The sequence below is a fragment of the Triturus cristatus genome, chromosome 3_2, assembly GCF_964204655.1.
Source record: "Triturus cristatus chromosome 3_2, aTriCri1.1, whole genome shotgun sequence".
Taxonomy (NCBI): domain Eukaryota; kingdom Metazoa; phylum Chordata; class Amphibia; order Caudata; family Salamandridae; genus Triturus; species Triturus cristatus.
In genome coordinates, this window is record NC_140584.1 from 989,177,927 (window position 1) to 989,192,178 (window position 14,252).

At 40.7% G+C, this 14,252-nt stretch overlaps 1 protein-coding gene across 2 annotated transcripts in view; it reads right to left on the bottom strand.

Moving 5' to 3' along the window:
- Positions 1 to 14,252, bottom strand: part of UBE2G1 (ubiquitin conjugating enzyme E2 G1) — a 390,881-nt gene that overhangs the window by 162,268 nt on the left and 214,361 nt on the right. For both annotated transcript variants that reach the window (XM_085649585.1, XM_085649586.1), the window contains exon 2: positions 9,815 to 9,917. In XM_085649585.1, the coding sequence (XP_085505711.1) occupies positions 9,815 to 9,917 (103 nt within the window). The remainder of the gene's footprint in view (positions 1 to 9,814; positions 9,918 to 14,252) is intronic.

A 14,252-nucleotide genomic window follows, 5' to 3' on the forward strand; every position in this document is an offset into this window, starting at 1 on the left:
CTACTGCGAACTGTTATTTTATCAGGTTCTGGGCAGCTTCGATTCTGTGTGTGAAGTAATGGCACTTATAAAAGATAACCTGTTTATATATTTGTATAGCTTCCCTATAAATAGCTTTACATGCTGGGAGGTATTTTTTCCTCCTAATCTGTCCTAGTCATCTGCATTTCTTCTTATGATTTTTAAAGTTCTCTGTGAACCAGGGGGCTTAAAGAACTCTTCACCTCTGCTTAACCTCCCGTGAAGGGGCCAATGCATCCAAAGACTCCTTAATCAGGTTAGAAAATTCTGCTGCAGCCTGCTCCACCTTTGTGAGACAAGGAGACTGATTACCTTGCAGGGTCTGAAAGAGACAGGACAGATTAATTTTACACCACTGTCAAATATGTTGGCTGAATATATGACGTTATCCCGCGGGTGAAAACCCCGCATACCATTACCCCACATTTTTCATAACGCAAGTGCTATTACTCCGACATACCATAACCCCGCAAATATTGACTCCGCATATGTCTTTACCATGCATGCCATTACAACGCAAAGGCATGCGTGGTGAAGGCATAAACTGTGTGAAAGTGCTTAAGTTAATATATATCTTAAGCAGGTCTGTTATGCTGCAATCTGGCTGAATAAAAAAGTTAGATCTACGCCGTGTGGGTGCCTTTGTCTTTTTTTTAACTACATTTGGAGAGAGATAGATATATATATATATATATATATATATATACATATATATACACACACACACACACACACACACACACACACACACACACATTTTTTAAATTTATTTCAATTTTATTTTTTATTAATTACCCCCCCGAAAACACATATTTGCCCATTTCTATCACAAACTATACTTCCCCAAAAGTGTTAAATTACACATACCACCCCAATGCCCATTCCCACTAAAATCGTTAAATACCCTTTGCACCCCAAAACTACCCTCTACCCTAAAGTTTCCCTCTGCACCCCAAAACCTAGACCCACCCTGAAACCTTAAAATTCCCTGCACCCCAAAAGCCTGACCCCTAAAAATTTGCCAGCACCCCTAAACACTCCCTAAACCCTAAAAATACCCCCTGCACCCCAAAACCCTGACTCCCTAACCCCCAATACCCAAGCACCCCTAAACCGACCCTGAACCCTAAAAATACCCCCTGCACCCCAAAACCCTGACTCCTCAATACCCAAGCACCCCTAAACCTAACTCACCCTGACCCCTAAACATAACCCCAGCACCCCAAAACCTAAACACCCTGAACCCTAAAAATACCCCTGCACCCCTAAACCTAAATTCACCCTGACCCCTAAAAATACCCCAGCACCCCAAAACAAAAATACACTTTACACTATAATTTCCACAGAACCCCAAAACATATACCCCTATACCCATACTTACCTTATCCTTACATCAAAAAAACATATGCTTTTCACATTCATGCATTTATCACGAATTTCATTTTAAATGTATGCATGGTAAAAGCATATAAAAAGTAATGCCATGCGTTGTAATGGCATTGCGGAGTCATGGTAGATGCGTTATAATAGTATGCGGGGGGGGGGCGTGGCTTGGCGCCTGCGAAGTATGGCGGCATACGGGTGAGGCTCTACGGTCTCCTCGGCAGATTCCACATTGCAGGGCACTTCATCATAGCACAGGAGACTGTCTTTGTGTTATGAAGACCTCGGGAGCGTGCTGATGCGGCTGGCAATCTTGTAGACATCGATTCTGAAGCTTTCTTTCATGCAGTAAGTTCTGAGGCATCTCTGTTTTGTTGCGGCCGCCATTTCGGTTTGTTGCGGCCGCCATTTCGGTTTGTTGCGGCCGACATTTCGGTTTGTTGCGGCCGACATTTCGGTTTGTTGCGGCCGACATTTCGGTTTGTTGCCGCCGCCATTTCGGTTTGTTGCCGCCGCCATTTCGGTTTGTTGCCGCCGCCATTTCGGTTTGTTGCCGCCGCCATTTCGGTTTGTTGCCGCCGCCATTTCGGTTTGTTGCCGCCGCCATTTCGTTTTTTTGCGCGATAACGCGCACCTTCGCTGCTTCACTACTGCAACGATTCTCAAGCATTACAGTCCCTTCTGGCCATTACAGGCACTGTGCCCAGGAGTGAGTTTTCTGCTTCTCACGCTGGATTGGAGGCTTTTTTGAGGATTTCTCCTGCTAGCTATGCTGGGACTTGCATGTTGTGCCTGGAGGGGTGGCCATTTTGTCTTCATCAGGAGCTGAGGTAACGTTTCTTCGTGGCGCTGCTTTGTTAATTTAAATGGCTATGCTTCCTCATTTATGCCCACAACGTCTTCAGGACTGGTGAATTCATCTCCTATACATTGATGCACCATTTGATGTTGCTGTATATCGCCTGCTTGCTCCTGCTTTTGCTTATCTTTTTCAAGTCTGCAGTTTTTGCCTTTGAGCCCTCACAAACGCAGCCTTAGTAGAACCTGTCTTCCTCATTTTGAAAGAGACATTATCACGCCCTAATATTTTTACTGCCTGAACAAATACTACTTCCGTCCCTTATCTGTTGCTGGTTTACCATTCTTTTCCACAGCTGTACGTCTTTCTACATAACTTTCGTCTCTCAGTCCTTCAACTTATGCGAATTTGTTCAGACGAGAGCAATGTGATTGCGATTGATGGGCAGAACAAAAGTGACGCACTCTTCATCTGTTAAGTCGAGGCACATCTTTATTAAGAATTAGAAGATCTTCTCTGAGTTCTCTAGACTTGAAAACTCTGACATCCACTCCTCGGAGTCTGGAGATAACAATGGATCCTTCTGTCACAGGCCCAGGTAAATATAACACCAAAAGGCTAAAAAAGGACCCTCCCTCGCCACCTAAATCAACTTCTCCTGTATCTATGGAGCTACTGTTGGAAGAAATCAGAGCTCTCAGACCCTTCATGGAAGAGACCAATACTAAATTGCAAATTTTAACAGACAATTGGTCCCTACTTGAAACAAGGGTCTCTTCGGTGGAACAAAATGTCGCCTCCTTAAAAGAAACCTGCGTTAGCGTTTCTCATCTTCACTCACAAGTTTCCTCGCTTCAGAGGCAGGTGGAGGACCTTGAGAATCGCAACAGACGGAACAATCTTCGGATCTACGGCCTGGAGGAGGGACTTGAGGGATCTGACTCTCTCTCTTTAAGTCATTTCTTCCTAAACTACTTCATCTACCTGAAGGCACGATGCTCAACATCCAGCGCGCGCACCGACTGGGGCGAGCACCATCTCAGTCCTCAGCCTCACAACGACCAAGAGGAGTTATCTTATATTTCTTAGAGTACACAGACTTATTTAAGGTGCTTTCAGCGATTAAAGCTTCTCCAAGAATCACTTGGTCAGGTTCATCTTTGCACAGGACTACGCCAAGGCCACTGCCAACCGCCGCAAGGCTTTCCTAAGCATGAGAGCTGATCTGCGTTCAATAGGGGCCCGTACCGGCCGCTTTCACCCCTATCTCTTCAAAGTTACTCATAACAACAGAACAACAACCCTAGTTACATGACCTGACAGTGACTCTGGGAAAGAAGGGAACGCTGCATAGACAAAGTTGGGGAGGCAGAGCTGACCCCGAACGAGACGGAAGTTGTAGACATCACCGTGCTGATATACACGGGGACCAGGCAGAGCACACCTGTGGGAGACACGTCTTACAGGTCATAACAGGAGACTTCAGCAACTAATGGACTACAGCACCCACCCACTATAGACCACGCAAAGGTCCATGATGATGTAGTGAATTGATTAGCGCTTATACCTGTGAAAGTTCAATGTGATGAAATGCATGCAAAACCCTAATAAAAAAATGTCAATTAAAAAACAACAGAACAACAACTTATGATGACCCTCTGCGTCTACAAAGTTTCATAAACTCTTGTAAAACTACCACTATGGAATCATCAGGTCCTTCTTCATTGAATACTTGAGACTGCACTCCGACAATTGGGTCTCATTGGACTCGGTTTATTTTTTCTTCTATTGTTTGTTTTTTCTTGAATTGCAGTATCAAGTTTTTAAATAGTTGTTATATTTATCGGTATTCTAAGTTACTAATTTTATTGCAATTGTGCTCGTTGTTATCGGTGCCTACTCTGGTTAGTATTCTTCCTAGTCACTCTCCTAATTTTATTGTTTGTCTCCACAGATTTTTTTTATATTTGTTTTGTGGCGTCTCCCGGGGTCTCCGTCTGGCTGATCCTGGATGTGTCGCCTATTTCATGTGGTTCCACCCTCCTCCTCGTGTTTTCCCTGATCGTATCTCCCCGACTTCCCTGTTGTAGGTATGTTCTCCTATTGTTTTCTCATCCTATTTGTTTCCCTGGTTGTTGTCCTATTCCCTTCCGTAAGCAGTTTTGTCATTTTTTCTTTGGGTGTCACTCTTTTTATCTTTTTCTGGTCTTTATCTTTTCTCAGGCTTCCATACTTATCTTTACTGTGACACTGATTTAACTGTTTCCTTTCTTTTCTCCCTTCATTATTATGCATATTTTACTTTTATTACATTGCATTGGGCTTATACTGCATATTTTTGGTTCATTTTGTTTTCTCATTACCCATGTCCTTAAAAATGTATTACTTGGAACGTTAGGGGCTTGAGTTCCCCTATTAAAAGGCAAAGAGTTCTGTCTCACCTAGCCAAATTAGAAGCTGATATTTTCCTACAAGAAACTCACCTCTCAGATGCTGAATCATTAAAATTAAAAAGAGGTTGGGTAGGTGAAGTTTTTTAGTCTCCATTTGATGGTAAACGTAATGGAGTAATGATATTATGCCGTAAATCTCTCCCGTACTCATTTTTATGCCAAGATTCAGATTCTAATGGCAGATGGTTAAACGTTAAACTGTCTCTCAGGGATGTTCCAGTCTCTTTTTTGAATAATTATGCCCCTACTTTTGGTGAACCCTCCTTTTGGTCCATGTTGGCCGAACGTATCACTCATTGCATGGACGACAACTTTATCCTTGCAGGGGATTGTAATCAGGTTTTTGATCCATTCATAGACAGGAACTCTAAATTCACCTTCATCCCTAATAAACCTCATAAGTCTTTTGTCCATGCTATCACGCAACACAAACTCCTTGATGCCTGGCGTCTCTGTAACCCTACCACTACAGAATTTACTTTCTACTCCCCTTCCCACCATTCTCAATCCAGGATTGATTATATATTTGTTTCTCATAATATTGCGCAAACCCTTACTAATGCAGAGATTGGTCCCATTTTATTGTCAGATCACGCCCCTGTCTCAATCACCGTTGACATCTTACCCAAAGCAACAGGTCCCAAGAGGTGGCGTTTTAATAATGCTCTTCTTTTAGATCCAGAGTTTACTTTTTCTTTTACTACTTTTCTGATGAGTTCTTTGCAATCAAACTCAATCCATGCCCTTTCCACATTATGGGACGCTTTCAAGGCCACAGCAAGAGATTTTATAATTAGCTATGTTGCAAAAAAACGAAGAATTGCCCGCAAATTGACCAGGGATCTTCTTTAGGATATTAAGAGACTGGAGCACTCTTATTATACTTCACATTCAAAAGACTGTTTTACAGCCCTCGTTAATGCTAAGATGCAATTTAACAAAAAATCTACAGAAGATGCTTCTTTATATTTGTTAAAATCCAGCGCAAAATTTTATGGGGGTAAGAATACAGCGGGGAAAATTTTGTCCAATTACTTTAAAGTCAGACACAAATTAAATATTGAATCTATTTATGATGCGCACTCGGATTTAAAAGTATAAAGATGCTGATATTTTGAATGAATTCTCCCTTTTTTACAAAACATTATATGCCTCTGAAACTCAACCTACTGCCCAGTCCTTATTACACTTTTTTTCTACTATCCAAAAAATTGAACTTGACGCAACAGGAGTTGTTTAAAGCCCTCCAATTCCTCAAAAAGGATAAAGCACCAGGACCAGATGGTTTCACGGTCGAATTTTACTTACATTTTTCCAAACTCGTACTGCCTAAATTGTACTCCCTCACTGACTCTTTTAAGACATCAGGCGGCTCTTCAGGTTCTTTCTCAGAAGCACACATTTGCCTTATACCCAAAGAAGGTAAAGATCCTAAACACTGCAAAAATTATAGGTCCATTTCCTTGGTCAATATTGACTACAAAATCTTTGCCAAAGCTTTAGCTATACGATTAGACTCATATTTACCAGACTTGCTGGGCAAAGAACAATCTGGATTTGTCAAAGGACGTTTCATCACTGATAACACAAAACTCCTTTTTAATGTTTTATCTAAATCTCCTAATTTAAAACAGCCTCTTGTGGCGATTGCATTAGACGCTGAAAAGGCGTTCGATAGAGTTGAATGGAACTATCTGTTTCATGCCCTTAACTGGTTCGGTTTTGGCCCTAAATTCACGTCTTTAATTTCTCTTCTTTACTCTTATCCCCGTGCGGCTGTTTGTGCCAGCGGTCTAGTATCTCAATTTTTTGATTTAGGAAGAGGTGTGCGCCAAGGTTGTCCCTTATCCCCCTTCCTTTTGAACTTGGCTTTGGAACCTTTTCTCTCTAAACTACGTCAAAACCCCAACATTCATGGCTTTCGTACATTACACTCCCATTTTAAACTTGTAGCTTATGCCGATGATATCTTACTTTTCTTGTCTCAACCAAATGATTCAATCCCCGCTTTTCTAGCAGAAGTACGTGAGTACTCTAATATTTCTGGGTACAAACTGAACAATGACAAATGTGAGATTTTACCTTTAACAAAGTATACTTTCAAATCAGATTTCAGTGCCTCCAACTTTACCTGGAGTCCCAATCACATTAAGTACCTAGGATTGCATGTTACCCCTTCAATCTCAGATACGATATCCCTTTGTATGAATAAATGCATACAAAAGGTTTCAGACTTAACCGCCAAATGGCATCCCCTTTACCTATCATGGTGGGGTTGTCTTGACACAATTAAAATGATGTCCCCAATAATCATTTATATTATTTCAAATATACGGGTCCCCATTCCAACTAAATTTTTTTAACAAAATCAACTCCATTCTTTCCTCCTTTTTCTGGCACAATAAACCTCGAATGTCTCTATTCAAACTAACACATCCCAAGACAGAAGGTGGAGTTAATTTTCCTGATTTTCCAGCGTACCAGAAAGCATTCCTTCTACATCAAGCCTCCCTGAGGTTGCGCGATCCCACTGATGATTGCCCTTTATGGACTACAACCGAACATCTTTTTCTGTCCCCCTTTTCCTTTGAGGAATATCTCTCCTTTTCACGCAAACCACAAACCTTATCCACTCCCATAATTAAACTAACATCTAAAATTCTCCTTTCCTCTTCCACATTTCCTCATAACAGCGTAGATTCCTTCCTTCATTCCACAATTTGGTATAATAAAAACGTACTCATTAGAAATAAACCTTTTTACTGGAAAACTTGGCGCCAGAGAGGATCATTCACAAATATATCCTGCTTAAGGAAGCTGTGATGGACACATATACCCAGTTATCTACAATGCATACTTTTCCCAGTACTTCTCATTTCACTCCACAACTCCACACCTTATTAGCAACTACACATAAGGCCTCTGTCATACTTACCTACATAATATGGGTGCTGTCAAGCAGAAATCCAAAGTAGTAGAGAAGTGGGAGCATGACCTTGCACTCTCTTGGCCAGTATCCTTATGGAATAACATATGGATCAAAGTTCGTAAGTCGTCCAGAGCAGCTAATATCATGCAGACATTGTTTTTTGTATATAACAGACTTCTTTTGACACAGAGTGATCCGAGTAAAAGGTTTGAGGCGGTAGCAGATGTTTGTTGGACATATTCCTCTCCAAATGCATATTTATTTCATGTGCTATTTGTCTGTCCTATTGTGCATAATTTCTGGAAACAAGTATGGTCCCAGATCAATTCGATTTTTAGAACCAAAATTTCTTTCTCTTGCACTCATGTTTTTTTAGGTAGTCTCATCTTCTTGGGAAAATGTCAAGCTTAATGTTAAAGTTATTGATTTCCTACTAGAAGTTTCACTTCAGCAAATTACAGCTTATTGGAAGGATTTTTCTAAAATATCTTATAAAGCGTGGTGGTATAATGTTTGTCATAACCACAGGTTGGACACCTTTTGTATATCCTTTAAACATGGCAACGAAGCGACTGGAGTTGTGGTTACCTGTTACAATGCATCGACATATGTGCTAGTCGTTCTTTTCGATTGCAGCCATTTCAACAAGAAGTTTCAAAGCCTCCTTGACCCCCTAATGTGTTCCAAATATGTTTGATATTCTACCATTTATGATTTTTGTATAACATTTTATCTTACTTTTTATCTTTGAGCCCGATCCTTATAACTATATTGCAGTAATTTTTTGCAGTGTTTCCTCTTGTATGCAATGCATTTAATGTTATGAACTTGTGTTGACACCCTTATTTTTATTAATAAACCCTTCTGAAACTTAAAAAAATAATAGTATGCGGGGGGGATGGTATGCGGGGTGAAAGATGTGGTAATGGGCATTTACCTGATGGAGCCTGGTGGTATGCATTTATTAGTTTAAGCTGGATCCCAAATACAGAAAGCCACAGCTAGGGGATCAGACCATAAAACAGTAAGAGTAGAACCTATCTGCAGGACCTGATTATTTGAAAAAATAGCATCCAGTGTGTCTGCCATATGGGTAGGGCCCCCTACAAGCTGAATGAATCTACAAGTCGCAAACATCTCAACGATTGCAAATGTGTCTTTTTTGATACTATTGTCAAAGTGAAAATTCAGGTCAACCAAAATAGATAGATTGGGCCTGTGTAGAAATAGTTCAAGCTAAAGCTTTGCCAACATTTGCTTCTTGCCTCTGGGTTGAGGGTGGCAGTGGATTAGTACACCCAAAAACACAAAAAATGACAACTCCAGTTTAGAGAGGGAATATGTAAAAATGTCCTACAAAATTGCCAGACTGCCACCTACTTTTTTAGGGCACTCTTGTCTACAAATAGATAATACTGTTGGAATAGCATAATTAGATCTGAGCCAGAAGTCTCTTACCAGGTTTCAATAAGAAATAAAACTCTGGGTTTATCTGACTGTATAAATTACTCAACTTCACTACGATTTTTTACCAAAGAGCTAGTATTGAGTTAAAAGCAAGAGATCGCTTTTTACCCGCATTCCGAAATCAAGCGAACTTGCTTTATATTATTGGATGCCGTATTAGGGGAAAGTGTATACAGCCTTAATTTGCGAGGGGTTGTGGAAGGAACCAAAATGAAATTTACAGTTACTGCTTTTTTGGAGTAGGATTGAAAGTCATTTTAGTACAATTAGTCATGCTCTCACCATTATGGTCGAGCTCCGTTAACCTTTGCCGGGAGTATATAAGAATTGAAAGGCACAGGATAAGAAACACAACCAGCATTATAAATGAGTGCACGATATGGAAAGTGCAGTGTCCAAGAGGTGATAACAGACAACTTTAAAATGATGCTAATTAAAACATGGGAGCGCAAGGTCGACTAGCTCCGAACGCACCATAGAAATAGTCCAGCTAAATACATTTTAAAATAAACTAATGGTAGTAAACAAGTGCACAACTAGTCCAAACTGTCAAGCAAGCAACGACTAAATAACTGGATGGGTAAAAGTGTTCAGAAAACGCCAGGTACAAGGTGCCAGGAGAGTACAGGATTTCGATGCAAGTAATACACAGCGCCTTGAACTGTAACTTTCTAGTCTTACTCTCCGAAAAAGAAAAAAAAATTGGCATATAACATAGAAGAGGTCATGCAATTTAAATTAGGAGATGCTACCAATACTTACTATAAAGTATCTGGTGGGCCAATAATAAGTACTTCCCATCGGTAAAGATCATTGTCATCTATTAATCCTGCTGAAAATCCTTCGACTGGATTTTTGTTAAGCTCTGTGAAAGGCAAGAAAGAAAAAAACATGTTAAGCGAAAAAGAATTTTAGAAACCAGTTCATAGTTCACCCAAGCTTCGTACAAAAGCACCACAGATTAATGATCGATCTCGTCTACAAAAAAAGCACCCCCAAGTAACACCTGTAAGAGAAACAGTGAGTTTAGTCCCTGTGCAATCCTTAACATATTAAGTCTCCAACGTTATACTACTTATGCAGTACACTTTTTCGACTAGGTTCCTCCAAGACAGGTTTCATTTAACTTCTTTTAATTCTGCATTCTCTGGTGAGCAGGTCTATTTGTTTTTTATTCATTACAGGGTAATAAAGGAGCCTTCCAGCCTTCACTCCCTTTATAGGGTCATCTTGTTTCCTATTTGTATGAGTAAACTTCTGCTGAAAACGTTCTGCCACTAATACGGTTTATTCACATTGGGAAGTTAGTCTATCTTAACTCCTACTCGTTCTGGTCTTTGGTCACGCTACTTACAAAACACATTAACTTGTTGCAGTTTGGCAAGACATAGGCTCAGTCGACAGGTAATCTGAGAAATTTAAGACTAAAGGATGTTGATGCTCAATGTCAAGATTTCATTCACATCCTTTCCATTTTTTCATCTGCATTTCCTGGGATTTTTTGATGCAACTATAAAACTGCTCGCATGCCATAGCTAATAAAAATATTAACTGAAATTGAGCAAGTTACTCTTGCACTGTTGGTGCCCCCTTGGACAAGCACCATTAGGCCAGTTCTGTGTGGCCGAGGGTCTAGAGGACAACCCACCAATCCTTATGACAAGTAAGGAATCAGAAACTAATGCGAGGTAACTGAAGTCAAATTTCTCCAGTTGAGGATTCTATAACCAGGAGGCTTGGAAAGTTTAACAGCCTATGCTTACTGCAGCAGGTAAAGGTCTGCATAAATCATATACACGTAACACAAATCGTACAAAATAAATTGACTGCTGAGTCTGTCCAGGACTTGGTAAATTAAATGGGACTTATTTTCAAAAAATTACCATGAATGCAATAGTTGTCCAACTTAACACTTCTACTCAAATCCGTAGCTAATTATACTTCCACCAATCTTTGGCAATAACAGCATCCAACGAGCATGTTAAAATTAGACGCAAGGAGCACATGTTTGTTCAATAATAAATAAGGCTAGACACCACATGTCAGTTTTACATGTCTTTGGTGGTTTCGGCTGATGTACATGCACGAGGAGGACATAGTGGTCACAAAAACACATCTTGTGGCAGCTTGCGGCTATATACTGGGTCTAAAGCTTGCCATTGGAACTGTACGGGCTGTGCAAGAAAATGCAGCTGGCATATAGACAGAATGCAGCAGTCAAAGCGCATTAAAAGTAGTACGGGAAATGCGATGCTGCATGCAAAGGGGGTGGGTCAGTGAGTGTGGGGGCACGGTTTGATGTGTGGCTAAAAAATTCGAATATTCTGTACGTTTTTGGGGTCTTTCACAGTAGGACAGTACCACAAAATAATATGCAGCTTAAATAAAAATGCATTAAAAAAGTTGTTACTCAGTGTGAAATGCACTATACTACATTATGAAATCTGTTAGTGCACTGCAGAGATCTGTGTGTAACCAGACAGTCGCGGAACTCAATCTTGGACAGTGCAGGGGAGAACATGGACTGGTGTATTTTTAGTGCTACGAAGTCACATATTGTGACTGAAAGCACTGTGAATATGTAAGTAAATATGTTAAACTTGCAGTACACACAGTATAATATAGACTGCTGCACAAAAAGGTTTAAGATAAAAATGTGCTTCCAAAATACAGATTTTATTAATACTCAGACTGTACATAGGGCAATTTTTTTTTTTTTTTACAAAACTGTCCCTTCAACGCCTCGTCAGGGAATTAGAATTAAAAGCACGCACTTCACAACTCCGTTATTAACACTGCACTACCAATCAAAAACAACAAATCTTTGTCATCACAAAGCTTCGAGTGATTCACTCAATTAAAGGCTGTACCTGGCTCCCAAGCATCCTTTACATTTGCAAATTACCCTCTGCATTTGCAAATTAACTCACTGCGCACATTTACATTTCTTTCAGGCAAGCAGGCACCCTGGTAAGAAGGCAGCTGTCTGCCAGGCTTCGGTTTCACAGCACAAGAAACTCAGTGAATTACACTTCAGCTTAAGCACTTAAACTCTATCAGAATTAACTGTCCCGGGATGGTTATCTATTTACAAAAAGTTGGGGAACGGTTTTTCGTAAATCAAAAAAGTATGGGCACATTGTGTCCCACCGATCCCGCCCACTTCGGCCTCTGACAGAATGCCAGATTTAGGCTGAACATGGACTTATCCAATCGGGTGCATGCCGGATTGGCAAGCAGTAACAAGCATTTTCACTGTAATAGGTCTCGCATTTGCGAGCGTTTAAGCTATTGGCATTGAAAAGTAAGTAATTTCAAAAGCTCTGTAGCACGGCCGCTAAGGTGAAAGCGACCCGCGCTGGTAAAAGATTAAATAGGCGCTGCCGCTAAAGTGAATGCGGACCGTGCTGTATATTAAATAATTAAATAAGTGCGGCCACTATAAAGTGGACCATGCTGTCATTTGAATAAAAATATATTACTATTAATTAAAAAAAGCGGGTGGGTGCTCCGATATCGTGGGTGGAATAGGGGAAGAGCATTAAAGAAAATAGTTCTCACCAACTTATAAAGCAGACTTTGTAACAACCAAAGTAAAAGGGCCAGTCCTCATGGGAGGTTACAAATGAAGACAAGGTGGTGACAAGTGGTACTAAGGAGGCACTAAAAAGCCTATGTACGAATCAGAAGCCAGCATTTACAAAGGGCAATGACATAAGCCAATGACAAATATGGGGGAGTGTGGGCGGGGCTACAATAGCATACTCCAATGCAGCATGCCTCGCAGAGCAAGCAGCGCATGCGCGCTGCCCCTAGGCTCGACCTAAAACCAAGAGTCAGTGACAGGGTATCCAGATCTTTGACCAGGATAGTGATGGCAGCACAAAAGAACAGAAGGCTCACAGATACCATAGTTTCGGAGACACAAGTGCACCAGTCACAGCGGAAGGAAAAGGGACAAAGGCAGCACTGCCAAAAACCTACATTTTGTCCAATGACTTCTAGAGCCCTTCCCGCTCTTCACGCTAATGCCGCCAAAGCAATAGTAGCCTTTATGGTCTGGCTTGATACAGCAGCTGTTGCCAGACAATTATGTGCGCATCACTAAAGGGCCTTTGGCTCCTCCCACATGTTGGGAGCCAGGAGTACATGTTTTGATTAGGCAGAAGTTGTGCGTTTTCACACAAAACAATGTACTTGCTCTCCACATAGTTAGGATCATTTTGTTTATTTATCCAGCTGCTTGAAGTTTCAGGGGCACACACTTGATTAAAATGCTGTTAAAGTGTCTTAGATAAATATGTTTTTTTTCCTCTGGCAGGAGCACAGATGCGAGGAGGGCAGTCATTAACATACATGGTTTTTTAGAACTGGCTTGACAGTGCAACTGTCACCTTCCTTTTAACCTACACCAATATTATTCTACAGTTCTGTGCTTCTGCACAAATACATATTAATTCCTATGCTATTTACCTGAAATGCTTTACATTATCAACCAACATTCTTGTAAAGCCAGACCTATTGGCATTATTAATACCTGTTTGCAAGGGAGATGCAAGTGTATAGCTGAAGGGGAGTGTTTTGGGTGTGACACTCCCCAAATATATGTATCCTCTGTTTTTTTTAGTTGGGTATGAGGGGGTACAATTGGGTCAGCTATGTCGGGTTGGTTTTTCTTGCAAGAATGAAAGACAAAACCGTAAACGTTTGATGCAAAAGCAAAGCGCGAGAGACAAATGTATCTGGTGATGGAATTTCAGAATGTGAAAGCAGATAATCTGGAATCGCTACCAGCTTCCCTGCTTGTCCAAATTGACTCACCCTAGGCAAATATTTTATTTCACAGAGCCTCTATTTTCTTGGTCACATACGGGAGCGCCTAAAAAGGCTCTAGTTCAGAATCTGCACAGTACAAGCGCCGGTTATGTTTGATTTGATAGACTATAATGTTGCTCCATCTATAATAAGAATCTAGGCCATGTAAAGGGTTTACAGGACTACTGACTTGCCTCTTAGTTAGCTAATGACATGGTCGCTGGAGGAGCAAGCCATAAATGATTCTGAGTTCATTTTTAAAACTATCACTTTCAATAAATGTCGGACTACGCAGTGATATAATCTGATGAACTAAGATGAAACGATTTTGCAGGTTATTCAAAAAAGTATATCATGTTATTACATTATGTTTGTTGCACAATAT